General features: G+C 43.2%; 1 protein-coding gene across 1 annotated transcript in view; it reads left to right on the top strand.

The window, feature by feature from the left end:
* The window catches only part of LRRC75A (leucine rich repeat containing 75A), a 478221-nt gene that overhangs the window by 251067 nt on the left and 201366 nt on the right, over positions 1-25788 (top strand). The window contains exon 3 of the mRNA XM_073565538.1: positions 981-1093. Coding sequence (XP_073421639.1) covers positions 981-1093 — 113 coding nt within the window. The remainder of the gene's footprint in view (positions 1-980; positions 1094-25788) is intronic.

Raw genomic sequence — 25788 nt, 5'->3', positions numbered from 1 at the left:
GAACCCAGACATGTTTGGTGTCTATGAACTCACAATGACCCGGAGAATCATAATGGCAGGTCAGTGTTAGCATTTAGTTAACCTAGTAAAAAAGCAAAACAAAAAACAAGTGTGGGATTGCACTTTTTTTTTTTCAATGTCACCGCACTTGGAATTTTTTTCCCGTTTTTGAGTACACGACATGGTAAAGCCAATGGTGTCATTTAAAAGCACAACTCATCTCGCAAAATACAAGCCCTCGCATGGCCATTTTTACAAAAAAAACAAAAAAGTTATGGCTCTGGGAAGAAGGGGAGCAAAAAATGAAAATGCAAACCCTAAAATAAACTGGTCGTTAAGGGGTTAAACAGTGTAATTCACATTTACCGCATAGTCAAAAAGATATAACAGCCTTGTGTGCCGAAAGGAAAGGTACATGACATCTACTTGTTAAGCCTTGCTAATATTATCAATTTGACTAATTATGGTGTAAATATGGTATACATATTGATCATTGCATAAAGAAGTCGTTATGATAACATGGTGAAAATGTGTTCTTGGCACGTTGATATTTTCCTTGTTGTGGTCAGTATGTGAAGCTTGTACTGCTAGTTTTACCTAACGTTTTTGACCTCCAGTTCTTGGCTCTTAGGGTAAGTTCACACTTGGTGTTTTTGTACCATTTTTGATGCATTGTTACTTGTTAATCACTAAAAGATCGGATATGCTGAAGATTTCAAAAATCGGGCAGCTGATGTAAACATAAGGAAAAAAAACAAAACAAGCGTGAGCATGAGATTTTTAAAATCTTGTTCGCTTTGCTGGGACTGTAAAATGTAGCGTTTATGTCACGGAAAAAAAGTCAGCACTAACGTTGCATGTGAACAAGTCCTAACTTATTAGCTAAGCAATGAGTGAAGTAGTAAATGTTTCCATGAACCTTCAAAGTTACTATAGAAGGAGGCTATGGGCCCTGAACTTGTCTCTTGTTCCTCTTACAGGAGGGCGATTCACTTGGGGCCATGGAGAAAGTTTGCAGACAGCTGACTTACCACCTCAGCCCTCACTCACAGTGGAAACGTCAAGGTATTGCGAAGCGGAAGCCGCAGGCCTGGTGAGTCGCCTTTCCAGAAACAGTGACTGTTGACAGCTCATGGATCTGAACTTGATATGGGGGATCTGCAAGTGTTTTTATTGAACACATTGCTTGTTTTCTTTTGCCTCCTGTTGTCCTCCCTACTTGTTTTGTATGCACATGACTTGTTGTGAAAGCTCTGGGCTTTTACGTGACCCAGATCTTTAATGTAACCTACATCAGCACTTCCTTGTAGGCTCTTCGCAACCTTTTACAACGTCGTGCTGGATCATCTCCTGCCTGCAAGTCATCACAACCTCTTTCCCTGTAATAACCTTTATCTCTGAGGTTTTCTGGCTCAGCTTTTCTCCTTTTCTCATCATTTGACGTCATTGTTAATGGGGTGATAACTCTTCTGATGAATTTAGTTCTTTACTTTCAGCATTAGACCTGTGGAATATGCTTGGAGGTTACTCATAAACGTATCTAAATAGGTTGTATAGCATTTCACTTGTAATTGTACTTCCAAAGTATTTTAATAGAAAAGCAATTACGGTATATTGTATATTTTACTCAAAGGTGTATATGGATGTGACATGAAGCTATGATTTTACTCCCCACCTAGCTCCAAGGAAGTTATAAGTCACTATATATTATGATAACCCAATGTACAGAAACAAAAAACATTATACACTAATAATAAATCATATACAGGCGTAGAATAAGTCTTTTACCTCATCCTGAAAAAAACCCAACAACTATGATTCCGTTGACGACATAACCACCGATGGTCAAGGTAATGAATGATGCGCACTCTGAGTCCAGAGAACGTTCAGAAGGAAGAAACAGCCACACTCTGAAAAATTGCTTTGGTTTGCAAGTAAAAGGACAGGTTTTTTGACAATTTACCATAGGAAAAAATCACTACAATGAAGTAACAAGGTGATGTTTCGACTCTGTTCCGAGTCTTTCAAACCTCACTTGAGGAATAGATAAGATAGTCAGAATGGAACCAGGGATAGCAAAAGTCCCAGCCGGGGCTAGTTCTGTAAGGATTCCGCCGTCTGTGGTGGTGAGTCAATAAACTTAAATCCTTTTACTTGCAAACCAAAGCAATTTTTCAGAGTGCGGCCATTTCTTCCTTCATAACCACCGATGGTATCATGTCAGCAGGCGTTATGGTGACCCAATGCATAAGATTATATACTGCTGCTGTTAAAAATTGTATATAGGTTAAGTTTACACTTGCCAACTCTCCCTGATTGTCCAGGAGGCTCTTAGAAAAAAGGAGAGATATTTAGGACACTCACGAGAGTTGCGAAATGTCCCAGATGCCATAAGAGCTTCCCAGACTTCCAGTGAAGTGGTGCTTCTTGTAGGAGTCCCACCATCCACATGCACATTCAGGGGGTGTGAGCAAGTAAGAAAAGTGCATAACTCTTAAAAAGTGGTTTGTTTATGTAAAAAAAAAAAAAATTGCTACTGCATCTCATACACCAAACTCAGAATATATATTTTTAGATACATTTTTCATTTTTGAACGTTCAAAATGACAATAACAATACGACGTAGCCACTATAATAAGTATCAACATTCATTGTATAAAAAAGAACCAACAAGGGAGAGCTTGGGATAATAAAGGGGTTTAGGAAGGAGGGTTAAGTCTGGGAACTGAGGAATAAGGGTTTAGGAGGAGGGGGGGTTCCTGTTTAAAACTTAAAAGTATCATCCTCAGAATAGTTTAAAGTTGTCAAGTTGAGTAAGGCTATGTGCACACGTAGATTTAGGTCCTGCGGATTTTTCCGTGCGGATTTGGAAAAATCCGCAGGTAAAATCTCAGGTCAAAAGACCTGCGGTTTACCTGTGGATTTGCCTGCGGTTTAGCCCTGCGGTTTCACACCTCTACAGTGGAGAAGGTGTGAAACCTGTCAGAGACACCGCACTGAACTTGCTCACTGAGCCAGTGCGCGTGCCCTGAATAAAGCGAAAGCGTGCTCAAAGCTACCTGTGGAGCGGGCAGCAACCGAATAGATGTGTACTTCAGAGCCGCAGGACCTGAAGCACGTGACTGCTAGAGGCGTGGCCTAAACTCCACAGAGCTAGGAGCTGCAAGACAATTCCTAGCAGAGTAACTGTGAGACAAAGTTACCAAGGGGCATAGACAGGGAGAATAGTCAGGACGTAGCCAATGAGTCATACACAGAGATAGCTGCAAGGTACCAGAGGGGCGAGCAGAGAGTAGTCAGGTCACAGGCAATGAGTCATACACAGATAATAACGCAGTACAAAATCAACAGGCAAACTCACAACGGGAAACAGAATCGGGTCAGAACCATATAAACAAGCTATAGCAATAAACAGGCACACGGGGGTCAGCACACGAGGCCAAAGGCAAAAGTATAACTGGCAGGGATTGAAGCTACCCAGAGGTTTATGAAGCTCTCCCAGAACCAGAAAGAGGCCACAATCATTAACTCCAAGTGTGCAGGTCAAAACCTGCACAGAGCTCCAGACATTAACCCCCGGTGTGCAGCTCAAAAACCTGCATTGGGATCATGACAAAACCGCAGCGGATTCCGCACAAAGAATTGAAATGCTGCGGATTTGAACCTGCAGCAAATCCGCATGGAAAAATCCGCAGCATGTGCACAGTGTTTTTCAGATTACCATTGAAAACAATGGTACTGTACAACGCAGCTAAATCTGCTGCGGCCAAGCAGAGCCTGAAACGCTGCGGATCCGCAGCAGAATCCGCAACGTGTGCACATAGCCTAAGGCTAAAATTCCTTGATATTCGTGAAAAATCTATGACTGGTTCCATTATCCAACCACCACTTATACTGTATGCCACTGTATATTATGATTGCATATGTAGTAAGAATGCTGCATACACTAATACAAGGTGTATATGGATGTAAACGTATATAGTAGGCACTTACTAAAAATCTATGACTGGGCCCATCACCTAACTGCCCTGGCACAAGTCTACATAAATGTTAAAGACTATAAAACTTTGGACACTTCTGTTCTCGAAATGGTTTTCCTTGTTCTTACTGGAATTTGGACATTGTAGATTCAGACTGAAAGCAGCAAAACCACAAAGGATCACATATGGAAATAAGGAGTAAATAAACAGGCATGTAACAAATCAGAATATGTGTTAAACCTTAGATTTCTCAAAGTACTCAACTTTAAACCCAATTAGAAGAGTCTAAGGTTTTACATATGTTCTGATTTGTTTTACACATCTTTTTTTAATCCTCATTTTTATACGTTTTCCTTCGTGCTTTTGCTGCTTTCAGCAACGAAAACCATTGCTTGAACAGGTGTGTCCAAACTTTTGACTGGTACAATAAGTGCAGCTTAAAACTTTTCAGTCCAGGTGAAAAAATTATCAATGAATCTAGTCATATGTCGAGATGATCCAATTTATAAAAATGTACAGCGAAACTATCAAATAATATATACCGTACCGTATTATGGAAATAAAATCTAAAATATAATATCTTTAAAGGGTTGTTGACAAAATGGTAAGTTATCCTCTATCCACCTGATAGGGCATAAATTACTGATCGCTCGAAGCACAACCTATGGGACCCCCACCAATTCTGAAAATGGGTCCGTAGAACCCGCTTGCCTTTTTTTCAGCAGTTCCATAGACAATGAATGGAGTGAGGTCGAGCGTTCTCACCTTTGCATGGCTTTGCAGAACATTGTCCTTGGCATTGCTGGGGGTGCCACTATTTTAAGAGGGAATTAACATTTTTCAGTTTTGCTGCTGTGACCATTTTATAAAACATCTGAAAGTGCTGCCATATTGATTGTCACTTTTAAAAATAAGTTGACTTAATAAATAACCACAAATTTGTCTGCAAAAACAATTACCATCGCCTAAAATTCAAGCTTTGGCTACTGCTATAACTTCTGATTTATTAATATAGGCCAGTTTTGTTTTTTAGGGAGTAGTCCTCTCCTTGTTTTGTCTCCCATGTTGCAGGTATAGCAGTTACCGGTATATGGCCCAGTGTTGATTGCAGCCATTGCTTTAATTACGTCTTTGCCACTTTTTAGAACATAAAGAAAAGTGAAATGACTTCCACTCTTCGCCATTTCAAGCGTAATTGCTGTTTCATCTAAGCATGTAAAATGCTGGAGATCTGCACAGTTACTTAACACCAACAACACCCTGCTATACAAGAACCCAGTGAATATGTGAAGCCTCTTAAACAAATGTGCCATCATAAATTGGATTAAAGGGAAACTATCAGCAGTATTTCACCCCCCAAACTATATACTGTATTTTTCAGATTATAAGATGCACTTTTTGCCCCAGTTTTGGAAGGGATGCGAGGGGGGTGTCTTATAGTCTGAAGGTAGCTTATTGACAGGGGATGGCTGTGGTGGAAGCGGGGTCACAGGAGACAGGGTCACTGATTCAGAATGCCAGCGGCAGCAGGAGTGGGGCGATAGTCTGGGCATTTACCAAAATCACAATCTGCGCATGCGTCACCTCTGACAGACAATTTCCTTAAGCCCACCGCAGGGAAATCAATGAGAAAGGGGAGTCCGCTCACCGGCGCTGACACCTTATGAGAGCCCAGGGCCCACAGCCTTGCACCTCCTGGACACACCCTCCTCCTAGCCCTGGCCCCACAGCATCACCCCACTCCTGCCACCACTGCCCTCCTCAAGCAACGATCCTGCTGCCTCCTGTGATCCCGTTCCACTGCTGCTGACCACCCGGTAAGCTACCATTAAAACGGACTATGAGACGCACCACCATTTTATTTTTAAAAAATTCCCTAATTTCCACAACAAAATTTGGGGTGCGTCTTTTAGCCTGCAAAATGCAGCTCTTTCAAATACAAACTCAGCAATACCCTTCCATGGTCAGTCCCTTCTTCTGTTAATGAGAAATCAGTGTTTGAATTAATATGAAAATAAGGCTGAAAACTGTTTGTAGGTCTGAAGCCTTTGTCACTCTAGCTCTATTTCTCACCTAGTACTATCATCTCCTGCTTGACTGACAGCCTTTATACTGTGTGATTTCAAGCAGAGTAGCTGTTGGGTGGGGAGTAGAGCTGGAGTGGAAGAGTCTTTAGCACTACCTTAGCCATGCATATCAATTGAAATGTTGACGAAGGATTATGGTAATTCTTAAGCCTCTTTCACTCCAGCTCCATTCCCCACTTAGCGCCACGTTTACTGCTTGATAGATGATCCTGCTGCCTGAAATCAAACATAGACTGTCAGGCAAATAAGAGGAGGTGGCACTGGCTGAGGAATAGAGCTGTAGTCACAGAGGCTTCAGATCTACAAATATCTCTTCAGCCTCACTTGCATAGCAATGTGTTATGAATGAGTCACCGTAGGAGGCAAAAACAGAAATGCTAGCTAAGTCCAGAAAACCAGAGAAGTTGGCAACTATCAGATTGCAGACCCCTGAACCTATCAACACAACTAGCAGTAGCCGTGGGGGGTTCCTACGATGACCTAGACCCCTCGATCACAGCCGGAGAGATACATAGGCCTAAAGAAGGAAAGGGGAAATCTAACTGCCCCAGAGCAGACCCCAAAGCAATAGGCAGCCCCCCACATATAATGACGGTGAAGCAAGATGAAAACACTTACTCAGACAGAAAGACAGACTGAGCAAAGACGGGGCCCAAAAACTACCTAGATAGGAACGGATAGGAAGGCTGCTGTCTGCAATCTGCCAAAACCCTATCAGAGACAAAAGCCAACAAGCTGATATAAAAATGGCCCTGAAGCAACTAAGCTTCAAAAACTAAATCAGCACTCAGGTACTTTCAGAAGACAGAGCTAACGGAACACTGCACACTCCAGCAGGAAGTGGCAGAATCCAAAAAGCAAGAAAAACAAAAACAAATCTTAAATGCAAAAGGCAAAACAGAAAACTTAGCTTTAGGAGAGCAGGAATCAGACTGGTGTCCAAGAGTCCACAGAGAAATCACCCGCAGGGCAGAAAGTGCATAGGCTGCCTTAAATCCAGTCAGTGACTCCACTCAGCCAATCGTCTTCATTAGTCCCAGGTGCCTGATAATCAGGCTCACTACCTTCCTTCACTAGAATAGGGAGTTCACCAGGCTTCAGTGACGGAGGGGAAAATGAACTCACAACAGTACCCCCCCCTTGAGGAGGGGTCACCGAACCCTCAACAACGCTACCAGGGCGATCAGGGTGAGCCCGATGAAAGGCACGCACCAATCTTTTGGCATGAATATCAGAGGCAGAGACCCAGGAATTATCCTCCTGACCATAACCCTTCCACTTAACCAAATACTGGAGTCTCCGTCTAGCCAGACTCCGGAGGTGCCACCTCAGGCACAACTGGCTCAACAAACCTCTTCAACAAGGACATATGGAACACATTATGGATCTTAAATGTGACAGGAAGAACCAAACGAAAAGAGACCGGATTAATAATCTCCAAAATCTTGTAAGGTCCAATAAATCTAGGCTTAAACTTAGGAGAAGCCACCTTCATAGCAATATGTTTTGATGATAACCACACCATATCACCAATCCTAAACTGGGGACCAATGGTCCTATGTCGATTGGAAAACCGCTGGGCCTTTTCCTGGGAGAGAGATAACTTATCCACCACTTGGTCCCAGATCTGGTGCATTCTCTCCACCAAAGTGTCAACACCTGGGCAGGCAGAGGGCTCCACCTGCCCTGAAGAAAATCGAGGATGAAACCCAAAGTTACAAAAAAAAGGTGACATCAAAGTGGCAGAACTAGCTCTATTATTTAAAGCAAATTCGGCCAAGGGCAAAAATGAAACCCAATCATCCTGATCAGCGGAAATAAAACATCTCAAATACAACTCCAAGGTCTGGTTTGTTCTCTCTGTCTGCCCATTGGTCTGAGGGTGAAAAGCAGAGGAGAAGGACAACTGAATTCCCAACTTGGAACAGAACGTCCTCCAAAATTTAGACACAAATTGAACTCCTCTGTCAGATACAATGTTCTCAGGAATCCCGTGCAAGCGAACCACCTGTTGCAAAAACAGGGGCACCAACTCAGAGGAAGATGGCAACTTAGGGAGTGGTACAAGATGAACCATCTTAGAGAACCTATCAAAAATCACCCAAATAACAGTCATTCTTTGAGAGACCGGCATATCAGAGATGAAATCCATTGAAATATGGGTCCATGGCCTCCTGGGGACCGGCAAAGGCATCAACAACCCACTAGAGCGAGAACAAGATTTAGACCGGGAGCAAGTCCCACAGGACTGCACAAAATTCCTGACATCATGAGACAAGGTGGGCCACCAAAAAGAGCGACTCACCAGATCTCTAGTACCAAAAATACCTGGATGACCAGCCAATGCAGAGCAATAAACTTCAGACATCACTCTCTTCTTCCACTGGTCAGGAACATACAACTTTCCACTGGGGCAACGCTCAGGTTTGTCCTCCTGGAACTCTTGCAGAGCAAGTCTCAAATCGGGTGAGATGGCAGAAAGAACTACCCCTTCGCCTAAGATGGTAGCAGGCTTGGTCACCACAGGAGAATCAGCAAAGAAACTCCTAGAGAGGGCGTCTGCCTTGACATTCTTAGTTCCAGGAAGGAAAGAGACCACAAAATCAAAACGTGTAAAAAACAAGGCCCACCTAGCCTGTCTAGGGTTCAAGCGTTTAGCCGACTCTAGGTAAATCAAATTTTTGTGGTCATTGAGGACCACAACTTGATGTTTGGCTCCCTCCAACCAATGTCTCCACTCCTCAAATGCCCATTTCATGGCCAACAGTTCCCGATTCCCCACATCATAGTTACGTTCAGATGAAGAGAACTTTCGGGAAAAGAAAGCACAGGGATTCATTTTAGATGTTACCGGATCCCTTTGGGACAACACTGCTCCTGCCCCAATCTCAGAAGCATCCACCTCCACCTGAAACGGGAGTGAGACATCAGGTTGCCGCAGAACCGGGGCGGAAGTAAATCTACGCTTCAGCTCCTGAAAGGAAGCAACCGCCTCCGGAGACCAATTCAACACATCCGCACCCTTCCTGGTCAGGTCAGTCAATGGTTTGGCAATACTAGAAAATTTTGCTATAAATTTCCGATAAAAATTAGCAAAACCCAGAAACTTCTGGAGGGCCTTCAAAGAAGTGGGCTGAACCCAATCATAAATGGCCTGTACCTTGGCCGGGTCCATTTCAATAGTTGACGGAGACAAAATAAATCCCAAAAAAGAAATCCTCTGTACTCCAAAAAGGCATTTTGATCCTTTGACATACAGAGAATTCTCTCTCAAGATCCGGAACACAGTCCGAATATGATCCACATGAGCATCCCAATCCTTGGAGAAGATCAAAATATCGTCCAGATAGATAATCAAAAATTTATCGACAAAGTCTCGGAAAATATCGTTCATGAAGCACTGGAAGACAGAAGGGGCATTAGTGAGCCCAAAAGGCATCACCAGGTACTCAAAATGTCCCTCCGGAGTATTAAACGCCGTCTTCCATTCATCCCCCTGCTTAATGCGGATAAGATTATACGCCCCCCTGAGGTCAAGCTTGGTAAACCAGCAAGCACCTCTGACTCTAGAGAATAGATCCGAAATCATGGGTAACGGATACTGATATTTAATAGTAATTTTATTGAGGGCACAATAATCAATACAAGGCCTTAAAGAACCATCCTTCTTGGCCACAAAAAAAACCCCGGCACCTAAGGGTGAAGAGGATGGTCTAATATGACCCTTCTCCAACGCCTCCTTAATATAGGACCGCATAGCCTCGTGCTCGGGTACAGATAAATTGAAGAGCCGACCCTTAGGAAATTTACACCCCGGGCTTAGTTCAATTGCACAGTCATAACTCCTATGAGGAGGCAAGGACGCAGACTCATTCTCACTAAATACATCATAGAAGTCCGCCAAATAGTCAGGAACCTCATGCGACTGAGGAGAGGTGGAAAAAACCGGAGCCTCACTAAAGGTACACCGGCAAACCCAACTCACCACAGACACAGACTTCCAATCCAAAACTGGATTATGAATCTGCAACCAGGGAAACCCCAGAACAACGGCATCATGCAGACCATGCAACACCAAAAATCTGCAATTTTCTTGGTTGTCTGGGGCGACCCGCATGACCAACTGGGTCCAAAACTGAGGTTTATTTTTAGCCAGAGGGGTAGCATCAATCCCCCTCAAAGGGATAGGCGTCTGCAGAGGTGTCAACGGAAATCCACAACGTTTAGCAAAATCCAAGTCCATTAGGTTTAGCGCTGCTCCCGAATCCACAAAAGCCTTGGCGGAAAATGTGGACAGGGAACAGATCAGAGTAATCGCCAAAAGAAACTTAGGCTGAACCCCACCAACAGAAAACGTGTGTGCAAAGCGTTTCTCACGTTTAGGACAAACAGAAATAACATGTGAGGCATCTCCACAGAAAAAACACAGCTTATTACGCCTTCTGAATTCCTGACGTTGCGCCTTAGACAAAACTCTATCACATTGCATAGGTTCAGACGTCTGTTCAACCGGTGGCATCACCTCTCATGTAATCCTGCGTTCACGTAAACGCCGATCAACCTGAATGGCTAAAGACATAGAATCGTCCAGACCAGAGGGAACAGGAAATCCCACCATAGTATCTTTTACGGCTTCTGACAAACCCTTCCGAAAGAGAGCAGCCAAGGCACTATCATTCCAGGTAGTAAGGACCGCCCACTTTCGGAACTTTTGACAGTACAACTCTGCAGATTCTCGACCCTGGTTCAATGCTAACAGGGTCTTTTCAGCCTGATCAATAGCATTAGGTTCGTCGTACAGCAACCCCAAGGCTTGAAAAAATGCGTTCACATTAGTCAGAATAGGGTCATCAGGTTTCAAAGAAAACGCCCAATCCTGGGGATCGCCGCGCAGCAAAGAGATGACAATTTTAACCTGCTGCGCGGGGCTCCCTGACGAGTTAGGCTTCAAAGCAAAAAATAATTTACAATTATTTTTGAAACTCAAAAATTTAGATCGATCCCCAAAAAATACATCAGGTGTGGGGATCTTTGGTTCAACAGCATGTGAACGAGCAAGATAGGCAGAAATTCCTCGCACTTCAGCAGCGAGCTGCTCCACACGATCAGACACTTGCTTTATCTCCATTGAGAGAAAAAAAAATTCCCCCCTACAGCCTCAGAGATATAGAGGAAAGAATACACACTTTTTTTTTTTCTTTTTTTTTTAAAAACACAATTCTTTCCTGCTATTGAGTACCCAAGGATCTGCGGTTCGGCGGGTGATTCTGTTATGAATGAGTCACCGTAGGAGGCAAAAAACAGAAATGCTAGCTAAGTCCAGAAAACCAGAGAAGTTGGCAACTATCAGATTGCAGACCCCTGAACCTATCAGCACAACTAGCAGTAGCCGTGGGGGGTTCCTACGATGACCTAGACCCCTCGATCACAGCCTGAGAGATACATAGGCCTAAAGAAGGAAAGGGGAAATCTAACTGCCCCAGAGCAGACCCCAAAGCAATAGGCAGCCCCCCACATATAATGACGGTGAAGCAAGATGAAAACACTTACACAGACAGAAAGACAGACTGAGCAAAGACGGGGCCCAAAAACTACCTAGATAGGAACGGATAGGAAGGCTGCTGTCTGCAATCTGCCAAAACCCTATCAGAGACAAAAGCCAACAAGCTGATATAAAAATGGCCCTGAAGCAACTAAGCTTCAAAAACTAAATCACCACTCAGGTACTTTCAGAAGACAGAGCTAACGGAACACTGCACACTCCAGCAGGGAGTGGCAGAATCCAAAAAGCAAGAAAAACAAAAACAAATCTTAAATGCAAAAGGCAAAACAGAAAACTTAGCTTTAGGAGAGCAGGAATCAGACTGGAGTCCACAGAGAAATCACCCGCAGGGCAGAAAGTGCGTAGGCTGCCTTAAATCCAGTCAGTGACTCCACTCAGCCAATCGTCATTAGTCCCAGGTGCCTGATAATCAGGCTCACTACCTTCCTTCACTAGAATAGGGAGTTCACCAGGCCTCAGTGATGGAGGGGAAAATGAACTCACAACAGCAATGCCAACACTAATTTCTTAGTAATGAAGGTCATGTAATGTACAGGTGTTTCTGGACTTTTCTTTGACAGCGTTAAATGCGCATATAAATAATTTAGGGGGTGAAATCCTGCTGACAGACTTTCTTTAAAAATGACAGAAATCTATGTCAGTTCATAGCTGGGGTAGATTCTCATTTGTAGTGCAGAGACAAACCAAGATCCAAAACATTTTTAAAAAGCTAGGCTCCTCTTAATAAATTTGTTGCATCATGCTCCAGCAGGCTTCTATATAAGACTGCCATAACTACTGTCACTAATTTCCCCCACCCCTCTTTTCTGTCATTGGACCGACAATTGTAGAAACCAAAACATAAAAAATATGGCATAAAATTACAAAATTTAACATAGAAAAAATGGAATATTTGGACTACGTAATTGGAAAGGAATTTTCTAAAAATCCTATTTGCAACAATAACCTATGCGGTGACTGCAGTGAATTACTACAAAAGTCAAAGTGAACTAAAACAGAGATATGGAAAATACTGCGAGCATAGATTTTCCTTAATGTCTTTGTGGAAAAACAACTTAAGTTGTGACAATACAGTCATTAGGCGTCGGGTTCTGGGCGCTGCATAGCAGGAATCTCGAGCCTTGCCGCCTTCGGTCTCCCATTCCTCTCCGGCCACAGTGGAGTCTGCTCAGCAGACTTCACGATCCTGGCGTTCAGCCCACACCAGCATTGTGTGTTCAGTTGTTACCTCTGTCACCTCTGGTTCAGTTATGGCAATGCAGCCTGGCCAGCAGCAAAAGACTCCAGAGGCTAAGTCCATCCTTCGGCCCACTGAGTATGCTCATGAGACGATCTCCCATTGGGGATCAGGAGTCACATGCTCAGGTCCTTCTCCTGTTCCGATTGGTCCATCTGGAGCATCAGGAAAGTCCCGGAAGCGCACGGCTATAAAAGGTCCGCATGGCCCCTCAGCCATGCGCTAGTATAGACTCTAGTTGCTATATGTGTGGATGATGACGGATGCATGTACCTGGTGAATGACTCATTAAATATTCCCCTCCCTTGGATATTACGTATGTTGTTAGGGAATTAGTTGCAGAGTCAGCGCCAGCCAGTGGCTAGCCATAGGCCACAAGTGCTCATCACTTCCCAGCACTAGCATCCAATGGTGTCGCCTGCCACAGGGCACCATCGTACCTCAATAGGCACTGTCGCTCCGCGGCAGTCGGCTTCTGTTAGCGGCGTTCACAGCTGCGACGACACATGCTCGGTAGGTCTAGAGGGACGCTGGTCCTTTGTCCTGGGGCCAGAGTCCTGTGATCATATACCGAGTGTTCATCTCCCCGAGCACTGTGAGTGTGAACAGGCTCGGCATTTGTGTATTAGCATTAGTGCGGCTCTGTGAGGTAACAGAGTCCGCCCAACGCACACCGGGTGACGTTTAACCCGCGTGTGTTATACCGCCAAATTGAGCGTCCGCCATTACTTAGCAGCAGCATACCAACTCTGCAAGGTGGACCATGGGCGGCGAACGCGCCTACTATTATTTTATAATTTGGTGCGTTCCGCCTTCCCTAACAACAGTTACAGTCAGTTTTCCTTAGACAGATAACATTTTCTTGTTGGATCTGTGCCTTTAAAAGTGACGATAATAGTCAAGTAGTATGCGTTATTTTTCATTTTTCTCTGTATTTTTTTTAGAATTTAGTGATCATTATGTTTAGAGATTTAGCAAATTGAAGCAAACGTGTATAAGTCATAGACTGCTGAACAAACTAGGTTAATTATGTCCTCGATGAGGTACTGCATGGCTATGACCTCCGTCGTGCAGACACAGGAGGTCAGCTGTGTAATGAAAGCTCGGGCAAAGGGTTGATCAAGGTCTTAGAGAGACAAAGAAGATATAACTTCTATTTAAGCCGGTAGGAGTGAAAACCAGACAAATCGTTTCTCAACATAGGACCCATGGCTATCATCTGCTAGTGGATGTAGAAAAGTTCTTTGGTTATTATTCATTGATTGCAAACTCTGCAAAGTGGAGCATTTTAGAAGAACTTATAATACATACAGTATACAAGCTGAATGCCATTCAATATCTCTAGTACAAAACAAAGCCTACCTCTGCTTGCTTCATAATGCCAAGCAGGCTCGGACTGGCCCATGGGGTAACAGGGGAATCCCCCGGTGGGCCCCTGTGCAGATCTGAACCCCCAACTCCACTCTATGGGCAGTACTTGGCATAATTCACTTGATTCACTTTGTACAGAAAAAAGCAGCATCTCATCATTCATTAACCAAAGTATACAGTTTGTTATTATATAGAGATATATGTAAATTTGTGAACGAGTCTAGTGTAATATTTGTATGCAGGTTAAAAGTGGGCCCCCAAAGTCAGTGTTACTGGTGGGCCCTTGGCACCCCAGTCCGACACTGATGCCAAGCCTCCCATTCTGTACACAGTAACATACAAAGAGCCACGGGATCCAGCTGCATGGCCCATATAGACAGGCCGATACTCAGGAACAAGCGATGACTGGAATGGTCATTTTCTCGGACTATCAGAGCTGGATATCAACGAGCAAAATGCTTGTTCGTTAGTTTAGACGAATTTTAAACAATCTTAGAAATCGTTTTCAGCAGCACATTCTCCTGGGTAAATAGGAGATGTGCTGTCGAAAACATGATGTGACATGCACATAGAGCGATTGTACGAACCATCATTCTGTGCACACACAATGTTTTCTGGCCTCTCTAAGAAGGCTATTTAATGACTGCTGGTGAGGTGTTTAATGGATCGTTTAAAGGATCAGGGGTCGTTTAACAAGTTGTCCATCTGGTTTTTGAGGATTGACCACAGATTCGGATCGAGATCTGAGGAGTTTCCTGGACATAGACCAAAAATTTCAATGTTTTGTTCACCAAGCCACTTAAATATCACTTTGCCTTGCGACATGGTCTCCATCATGCTGGAAAATGCATTCATCACCAAATTAGTCCTGGATGGTTGGAAGAAGTTTCTCTTGGAGGATGTTCAGGTCCCATTCATTATTCTTGACAGTGATCTTAGGTAAACTTGTGACTGAGCACACTCAGTTGAATGAAAAAAGTCACCCCCACCCACCCATGAATGGTCCCAGGATGCTTTACTGTTGGCATGATACAGGACTTGTGTTAATGCTATGTACAATGTTCTTCCAGATAGCCAGAATAAAGGGTACTGCATCAGAGAAAATGAGTTTACCCCAGTTCTATGCAGTCAAATCTCTGTATTTCCTGCAAAATTTGATGCCTGATCAGATTCTAAAATCCCTTCGCCTAACTGTGCATACAGATGCAGCGACATCTTCCTTCTGCCATCCCTCAGCAATCTCTTCACTGGTGTTGAACCATTCCCAAACCTTAGTCCTATGTAAGAGTCTGTCCTGATTACTGCTGGATTTTTTGGGCACCCTAAAGCCTTTTTTCCAGAAATTGAACCTTTGTCTTTGAAATTACCGATGATTGGATATATTCTTGCTTTAATAATAATTTTACAAGCAGCAATGTTCTTGCCTGTAAAGCTCTATTGATGCAAAGCAATGATGACTGCACTGCACTTGTTTCTTTGGAGGGTAACAGAAGAATACAATTATTTCAAGCACCAGCTCTCTTCCAAAGCAATCAGTTTTAATAATCAGCATGATAGAATGATATCAGCTGCCTTGTCCTCATTAATACTTTCTCCAATGCTAGCGAGAAAATAACGAAAATCATGTAAGCAAGTCATTTTGTAGTGGGGCTGAAAATCAGTAGAAATTGGGTTTTTGTGTTTTTACGTTAACTTTCATGGCAAGGAATAACTTTGCAATTACAGTACTTGCCATTCATCTGATCACTCTTCATAACAATCTAGAGATAATGATATTTGCCGCTATAAAAATTGAAGCAGAAAATTTTGTGAAAACCGAAGTTTGTGTCAGTCTAAAAGCTTATGCTAAATCATACCCCAATATTTTGGTCACTCATCAGGATACAGAATGGATGTTGTGTTCAGGTTTGAAGCTCAATTAATCAATATTTAATTCTGTATTTACCCATTCTGAAACAATGGTGCACATGCTGGCCAATTAGACCTGTCTTTTTGTAGTGGACAGAAAAAGAAATGTGAATTATTCTATTAACAGTGGCCGGTCTCTTATTAGCATATGCCTTGTGCTCTGAAAATCAACATTTATTTTATCTGTACTCTGATTGTCCATACTCCTTGTTATGCAGAATGAAGCTTGATAAAGGCAGAAGCGGAGCTAAAGTCTCATAGGTCTTGCTGCAATTTATCTTCATGAACAGTTGTTTGCAGCTTATCTGTAACTTTCAGATGCATCACTACTACTCTCTAAAGTGAAGCGTCAATACAACACTAGTAGCCAGGGTAATTTGTAGGATCTTAAAAGAATGAGGAGTATAAAGGTACTGTCACGCCTAGCGATGCACCAGCGATCCCGACCAGTGATATGACGCGGTCAGGATCGCTGGTACATCGCTAAGTGGTCGCTAGTGAGCTGCCACACAGGCAGATCTCACCAGCGACATCGCAGGGGTCGGGGGTCGCTGCTTACCTGTCACACTAGGCGATCCTGACGTCCTCCTGCCCCGCTCCACGCGTCGCTCGTCGTCACAGCAGGAAGCGCCGCAGGAAGCTGACGACGAGAAACAGTCCAGGACGTTCTCGCTCGATCAGCGATAACCAGCGGGGGAGCCGGTCGTAGGTAAGTATCAGACACAGCGATATCGCTAGCAATATCGCTATAACGTCACAAGTTATAGCGATATTGCTAGTGATATCGCTTAGTGTGACATGCCCTTAAGTGCAAAGATACATGTTTATGCTATGTTCTCTCCAAAACAATTTACAGCTCTGGCAAAAATTAAGAGACCACCACATCAAATCTCTGTCATGGGCAGCCCATTCTCCAGACCTGAACCCAACCGAAAACCTCTGGAATGTAATCAAGAGGATGATGGATAGTCGCAAGCCATCAAACAAAGAAGAACTGCTTAAATTTTTTCCCCAGAAGCAGTGTGAAAGACTGGTGTAAAGCATGCCAAGATGCATGAAAGCGGTTTTTAAAAATCATGGTTATTCCACAAAATATTGATTTCTGAACTCTTCCTGAGTTAAAACATTAGTATTGTTGTTTCTAGATGATTATGAACTTGTTTTCTTTGCATTATTTGATGTATGAAAGCACTGGTTTTTGTGTTTTCTTTTATTTTGACTATTTCTCCTTTTCAGAAAAAAAAACTAAATTTATTGCTTGGAAATTCGGAGACATGTTGTCAGAAGTTTGTAGACTAAAAGAACAATTTACATTTTACTCAAAAATATACCTATAAAGAGAGAAATCAGACAAACTGAACATTTGGAAGTGGTCTCTTAATATTTGCCAGAGCTGTATATACATTGGAAACCGCATATCAATAAGGGCGAGTGCACACAGTGCGGATTGAGCTGCGGATTTTTCCGCGCGGATTTGCAGGTAAAACCACAGGTAAAGTGACCTGTGGTTTTCCCCTGTGGTTTGACACCTGGACAATGGAACAGGTGTCAAACCGCTGCAGAATCTGCAGAAAGAATTGACATGCTGCGGATTTAAAACCGCAGCAAATCCGCGCGGAAAAATCCGCAGCATGTGCACTGCAGTTTTGAAATCCCATAGATTTGCATTGTGCTGTACAATGCCTGCGGATCTGCAGCGGATCCGCAGAGGCAAATCCGCTGCGGATCCGCAGCAAAATCCGCACCGTGTGCACATTCTGGTGCAGTTCTGCAACAGATTTGGCCCTGCAGAACTGCAGCAAAACTGTAAGTGATGTACAGTACCTTTTAAGGCTATGTAAAACAAAAAACGCTGTGCACATGCTGCAGATTTTTCCGCGCAGATTTGGTGCAGATTTAAAACTGCAGCATGTCACTTCTTTTGTGCAGTTCTGCAGCAGTTTTTCATCTGCTCCATTATAGAAATCTGCAGGTGAAAACTGCAGGGAAAATCTGCACAAAACTGCACTAAATCTGCACTAAAACTGCAGGTAAAACGCAGGTCATTTTACCTGCAGATTTAGCAAAATCTGCACGGAAAATTCCACAGCAGAATCTGCACCGTGTGCACATACCCTAAGGCAACTTTAATAACATGATATGCTTAGCTACATAGGCTCAATTTTATGTACAATAATATACCATACATTGTAGTTCTTCACTCTCTTGGATCGCCTCTTTGAACACAGAACAGTGCAGTTTGGCGCACATGACCTGTGCAGTCTCTTCTCAGAGATTCTGCCTTGTCTCTTTCTTCGGCTCCAACACAAATCCACCCTGTTCAGCTTCTCCCAGCCGACTGACCAGTGAATACATGGCCTGGTTCTAGTCATAGCTATCCAGGGGCACCTAATGAGGGCCTCTAGTACTAGAATTTAACCATAGCCTACCTGGCTTTCCTACAGCATATATATATATATATATATATATATATATCATGCAGGTATCAAATAATGGTTAGATACTAGTCCTACATAGTGAAAAATTAATGCAGTACAGTTACATCCAATCTCTTGCTTTCCTTTTCCACGTCTACCTGAGCCCGGATCGTCGCAAGTTACGGGCACAATTCTATGTACAAACTCTATCTCACTACCACTCCTTTTACAATGCCACATACAAAGTAACAGAGTAAGAGTGCCATCCATTGAACCCACTGCAAAAAAAGTCTTCCTTATAGCCCTCACATAGTACTAATACATCATATGTGCTTCCACCATGTAAAAATTGCCTCCTTTGTGCCCATATATTGTAAAAATTCTGACACTGGTTTACCACAACAGAGAGGAGCCAGACGACTGTAGCATCTGATTTCTCCAACTCCAGCTCTGACTAGAAGCACTTCGCCTTCATATTAAATGGTGCAAGTTTCCGGGTCCGGTCCGGGTCTGATGGGTGTCGCGGTCCGGTCCGGCGCCTCCCATCTTCTAGCGATGACGTCCTCTTTTTTGCTTCCTGTCGCGGCTCTGGCGCAGGCGCACTGCTCTGCCCTGTTGAGGGCAGGGCAGAGTACTGCCGCAGGCATCGGACCTTTCTGACCTTTCCCGACGCCTACACACTGCAGTAATCTGCTCTGCCCTCAACAGGGCAGAGCAGTGCGCCGGAGCCGGAGCCGCGATTGGAAGCAAAGAAGAGGACATCATCGCTAGAAGATGGGAGGCGCCGGACCGGACCGCGACACCCATCGGACCTGGACCACCCCTGGGTGAATATAATATAACTCGTTTTTCTTCTCTTTTAGGTTACATCGGGGGCTTATCTACAGCATTACAGAATGCTGTAGATAAGCCCCTGATGGTGGTGGCCGCATCTTAGAGACGAAAAAATAGGTGACAGATTCCCTTTAACTTACCCTCCCTGGTTCCAGAGCCATTTCGACAGTACTGCAGCCCATCACTGAGCTCAACGGATTTTCCACGTTTACATCGGCAAGTAGCAGAGCCTATGAAAAAAAACTTTTCTTTTTAAAGCAGACAACCAAACTAACTTTAGCTGTTGAAAGCAACCTCTACCAAATTTCACCTGAACAGACATCTGTGGATTGGTTGAAAAAGCCCTTTTTTGAACTACTACGTTAATATGGTGTAACATAGTACACTCCGTTATTATGCCCCTCTAAAAAGACAGACACTGCTAAAAAGGAGCACAAATGGAATACAAAGTTTTACTCTTTGAAGTTTGTTTGCCTCATTAAACTTATTGGCCCCATATAAGGAGTCCCCCCTGGATGGTGTCAGGAATGCACTGCTAAATATAGTATGAGCAGCCTCTTACATGGAAATGCCTCATGTAATAATTTATTTTCTGATAGTTGCTGTGGCAGAGAAAATGAGAAGCAAATTCCTTCATTCCGTTGCAAATACCGAAGTTGTATCTGTGGCATCGGTTCAGGTGACTAGCATGCTAGAAGATTTGTTTGTGATTAGCTTGATAGTATTCCATATAACTGTCTGAAAAGTTTGAGGCTCCCAGGTAAAAAGAAAACCTCAATGACTCATAGAAGAGCTGGCTGTCAGAAACACCGCACTGAACTTGCACACTGAGCCAGTGCACATGTCCTGAGTAAAGCAAACTGTGCTCAAAGATACCTGTGGAGCGGGCAGCAGCCGAGTAGATGCGTACTTCAGAGCAGCAGGACCTGAAGCACGTAACTGCTGGGGGCGTGGCCTAAACTCCAGAGAGCTAGGACCTGCAAGAGAACTCCTAGCAGGGTAACTGCGAGACAAAGTTACCAAGGGGCATAGACAGGGAGGATAGTCAGGACGTAGCCAATGAGTCACACACAGAGATAGCTGCCAGGTACAAGAGGGGCGAGCAGAGAGTAGTCAGATCACAGGCAATGAGTCATACACAGAGAGGGTAGCGCAGTACAGAATCAACAGGCAAACTCACAACGGGGAACAGAACCAGGTCAGAACCATATAAACAAGCTATAGCAACGAACAGGCACAGGCAGACAGAGGCCACCACACTCGACCAAAGGCAAAAGTATAACTGACAGGGATTGGAGCTTCCCAGGGGTTTAAGAAGCTCTCCCAGAACCAGAAAGAGGCCACAATCATTAACCCCAGGTGTGCAGGTTAAAACCTGCACTGCACTGAGCTCCAGACATTAACCCCTGACGTGCAGCTCAAAAACCTGCACTGGGATCATGACACTGGCAAATCACCTAGTAATTGCCAATTTCTCTTTAAAGGGAATCTGTCAGCAGGTTTTTGCTCTGTAATTTGAGGACAGCATGAAGTACGAGATAAAACACTGAATTTCATGATGTGTCACTTATTAAGTTGTGTGCTGTTGGTTACTTACATTGAAGGTTTTATAAATAGGACATTATCATTGCTGGGACTAGCTGCCTCGTGCCAAGTAGTGTGACCATGCCCCATCCTGTGATAAGCAGCTCACTCTCAATAGGCAATGTACATAGAGAGCGTGGTGTGGATTTAGGGCAGCTTTCTCAGCTCTGCTTCATTCCAAATTACTGCACCCAGTAAACTCAGTGATACACCATTGGAATCAGGGTCTCTTTTCCCACATTTTTGCTGTTCTTACATGAAGTAGCAAAAACCTGGTGACAGCTTCCCTTTAACCCTTCCAGAAAGAAGTGCTTATGAAAAAAAGGTTTATCGATTGAGGGGATGTGGAAGAGACATTAAGGGGGCATGTAAGAGGGATGAAGGTTATGAAAAAGTACGGCCTGACAAGGCTACTGTCTACAGGGAAAGACCTTCAGGCAGCCTCCTCCTGAAAGCGCTTGTCTGGAGCGTATGATATGTTGAAACTCAAAGTGACCAGGAGTTGACACATAATAGTGAAGATAAAAATCTTCTAGCCGGATGTTGGATGTTGTTGCTACCACTCAGGTCTCGGATTAAGGGCCCTTTACACATAGCGATATCGCTAGAAATATCGCTAAAGCGTCACCGATTTGGTGACGCAGCAGCGATATCGCTAGTGATATCGCTACATGTGATACTCACCTCCGACCGGCTCCCCCGCTGGTTATCGCTGATCGCACGAGATTGGCCTGGTCCATTTCTCGTCGTCGGCTTCCTGTTGGCGCCGACGAGCGAGCCATGGACGCGGGCGGAAGAAGACATCATCGCTGCGTCTGACGGTAAGTATCAACCGCCGACCGCTGCTGCATCGCTGGTGAGATCTGCCTGTGTGGCAGCTCACTAGCGACCATTTAGCGTTGCACCAGCGATCCTGACCGGGTCGTATCGTGATCTGGATCGCTGGTGCATCGCTAAGTGTAACAGGGCCTTTAAGATACTGTTTCCTGCGGTGTATTCTCATTTACACACAGACTCTCTGAGAAATATCATCATGACTTAATTTAGATTCTACAATCTCACATTCTCAGCATTCCCAATCTCCTTAGTTTTTAATTAAAATACCAGAGATTATGATGTATCTCGTTTTGAATCGCTACCAGGAGATAGGATTCACCATACTGATGTATTAATCAGCGACTTGTTGCCTCTGCGTTGGCCACGGTGTTTGTTATGCCTTGTGGCTAATTTGTATTCCTGATATGACCTAGTAGGACATTCACAGCATTCCATGTATCAATGAGCTGCAAATCCTGATGCTTCGGGTGTAAAAACATAAAGAGTGGGCAGAATGTTTCCTACATTATAAAGCAGATTAGCAGTAAGGAAAGCCACTAAGATGGAATATAATGATATATTGACATGCATGAGATTCAGGGGGCACACAATGGGAAGCTCTCAGGCATTCCTATGTATATTTTACACCATAAAATGTATGGATTATTCCATGTTATGTGGAGAGATGAGTATGAGTACAAAGAAAATTACCGTACAGCAAAGTGGTTCTGCACTACCATGGATGGAAGGTGCCGCGTATTAATGTATAATAGTAATGTATAGATAAAGGTCAAGAAAAAACAGTAACGGGAACCTATCGACTGGTTCATCCAGCTCGCATCCTGAGCAGCATGAATCAGACACAGGCTGCGTATGCTTTACTCAGAAAATATAGTTTGAAAAATTAGCCAGGAGACTGCGTCTCAAATGACTTTTCTGAGGAAGGTTCTTGGTGACTTCTTCTCACACTGATCCTGTTCATTGACAGGTCTTTCCTTATGCATACGTAGGGAGAGAACTATCACCTGAGCGGGATCATCAGAAGCTCTGGGGACTTGTCTCATGGACTAGTCACATGAGATGCTTAGTCTCTAGTATGCCTTTTGTAACATCTCCACCTAGAAGAAGACAGATAGCACTCACCAATCCACGAAGAAATTCCGTACTTTATTGGCAAATGTAAAACATTATGGCCGGGAGAGTGAGTAGGAGTGAGCAGTAACTGACGACGGCCGTTTCGCACCGAGTAGCGCTTCTACGGGTCAAAACGGCCGTCGTCAGTACTGCTCACTTCTGTACTCACTCTCCTGGTCTTAATGTTTTACTTTTGCCAATAAAGTACGGAATTTCTTCGTGGATCGGTGAGTGCTATCTGTCTTCTTCTTGGTGGATTCGTACATATTATGTTTTCTTGGATAAGCACCCGTGATCATGATGCAAAGCCTGCAACACAGTGTGATACCGACAACATAGATTTATAGCGATACCGGCGGTGCCGTCCATCTTTCTCTCTTGACACTTTTGTTACGTCTGCTACCTTGGACAGACTTAAAGACCCGAATATAGATTAATACAATGACCTTTAGCCACCGCCGTCCCCACCATCATCATCCACTAAATCGTGGGTTTTATTATAGAGTCTGGAGGAAGTAAGATTTAAAAGAAAAAAAAAAATATATATATATATATATATATATATATATATATATGTATATATATGTAAAGTAAAGAGCGTCTTCTGAACTGAATGGTCAGGTAACTTCTTTTAACCGCTTTTTATCCTTTACAATCTGAAGCGGTTAAAGGGTTTAAAGATGCCCAAAACCCTAAGCATATAAACAGCAAGTTGTTTTTAAAAAGAAATGCATATGATCATTCTTTTGTATGTTTTCTGAGCGCTTCTTCAGGTGAGTTTCAGAATGGATCCACCTGAAAAAGATGTGGGGTTCACATACCCTAAGGATAATAATAATAATCTTTATATAGCGCTAATATATTCCGTAGCGCTTTACAGTTTGCAGACATTATCATCACTGTCCCCGATGGGGCTCACAATATAAATTCCCTATCAGTACCAGAGTACCCGGAGGAAACCCACGCAAACACAGGGAGAACATACAAACTCCTTGCAGATGTTGTCTTTGGTGGGATTCGAATCCACTGAGCCACCGTGCTGCCCAGGATCTGAGCAACTTTCACAGGAGCAAATTGTGATAGCTAAACAACTGTAATAGGTAGAGCAAAATGGATAGTATTGAGGCGTGTTCCCAGTATGCAGCAGTTAGTATCTACTAAAAGTGGTCTAAAAAAGAACAGTCAATGATAATTATGGAAAAATGCCAGAAATAATGACTGAGCTGGAGCATCCTGCACAAAAAAGCATCAAAAACTTTAAAATCAAGATGCTGTGTATGGAGACTGAATTTTTTTAGAATATAGGATGAGGAAATGTGCACACAATGTCTTTTAAACTTGGGTGAAGAGGATGATGCTTCAGGACACGTCTGTATTTTTTGTCCCCCTGGCGTGTTTTTTTTTTTTTTTTTGCATTTTTCCATACTTTTTGAGTCATCTTTTTTACTGTCGTTTTCCAGTCATTTTTTTTGTCCATTCAACAAGGAAGACCCTGCTAGCAGTTTTTGAAGAAAAAGCACTAGAACAACTCTCAAAAAACCCGAGTCTTCCGGTTGTGTTTTGAGCATTCCCATTGACTTGCATTGTAAACTAAAGCATAGAGCCGTCTATATTCCTGAACAGTGGTTTTCTCTTTCAATTTTTTTTTTCACTTCTTGGCGTCTTTGGAACCCACAAGTGGTTAAAAGATGCTCAAAAGCCTGAATATATGATCAGCAGGTCATTCTTTTGCACATTTTCTGAGAACTTTTTGAGGTTGAACCCACCTGAAAAAAAAAGAAAATATTGAGTACGCATACCCTTACAGGTAATATCTGGTTGTAGTTTTTTTTTATTAATAAAAAACTGTGAAAAACACTGAAGAATTAGCAAAACAATTCTTAAATAGTGTATGAATTCAGCATAAGGCCATTTTCATATGTGTTCGGGCTTTTTTCTGCATTCATTTTATGAACTAAATACCGTCCCAACTGCAGGTCTGATCACCTGAACTCGTAGCCTCATACGTTCTTGTGATGTTGCTAGTATGGTTGATCAGCTTTGCAGTTGGCTCGGATTTACCGCCATGATACGGGTATGATTGTGTGAAATTGGTATAAGCGTGGGTTTAGTTGCCACAGTCCTAGCATAGATAATTGCTTTTTCAGGTGATTTTGATAAGGACCTAAGGAAGATCTCTTAACTCTTGGTTCATGGTTCCAAGCAAGACTAGATATCTACACACAAGAATTCCATCATTACTAATGGTGATGACCATGGTTATGGAGCTGTAGAACTCCAGTTAGATGGAAAAAAACAAATTCAGCTTCACTTTTCTCTCCGACAGAGCAGCCTTACTTTTCGCGATGTTAAAATAAAGTTGGCAGCCTATCACAACCAAGTTTAATTGTGTTCAAGAAAGATTCAAAAGAACCAAATTGGGATCATTGAAAAGCGCATCCGAGCTTGTATACTTAATTTCCCAAGGGGATAATGCTGGTTCCAGAAAATAATTGGATTCTTTGTGGCTAGTGATACTTTTTTTTTCTATTAAAACAATCTGATTAATACTTGGAGAGGATGGTTTCTGATTAGAGAACACAGAAGTATTTGACCCATCCTTGTTGGAGAGAGCACGCAATAGGTCATCGACGGGCGTCCTCGTGTAACGCAGCTGCCCCATAGATCCGAATGGTTTCAAGACTAAAAATTCTATCAGCAGAAAGTGCACAATATTGTTAGCGAGTTCCAGGAAATCGGCTTCATGAATAAAAGCTTCATCTTATCAGTCATGAACCATCAACTCGAATTGGCGGAATTAAGTAGCTCTTTATACCGTGGCTGGAGATTTGCAGCTTATTTGTGTCATTTTTTTGCT

This window comes from Dendrobates tinctorius, unplaced genomic scaffold, assembly GCF_039654945.1.
Source record: "Dendrobates tinctorius isolate UK_male_01 unplaced genomic scaffold, ASM3965494v1 ptg000016l, whole genome shotgun sequence".
NCBI lineage: Eukaryota > Metazoa > Chordata > Amphibia > Anura > Dendrobatidae > Dendrobates > Dendrobates tinctorius.
This window is presented reverse-complemented; position numbering and strand designations above follow the sequence as displayed.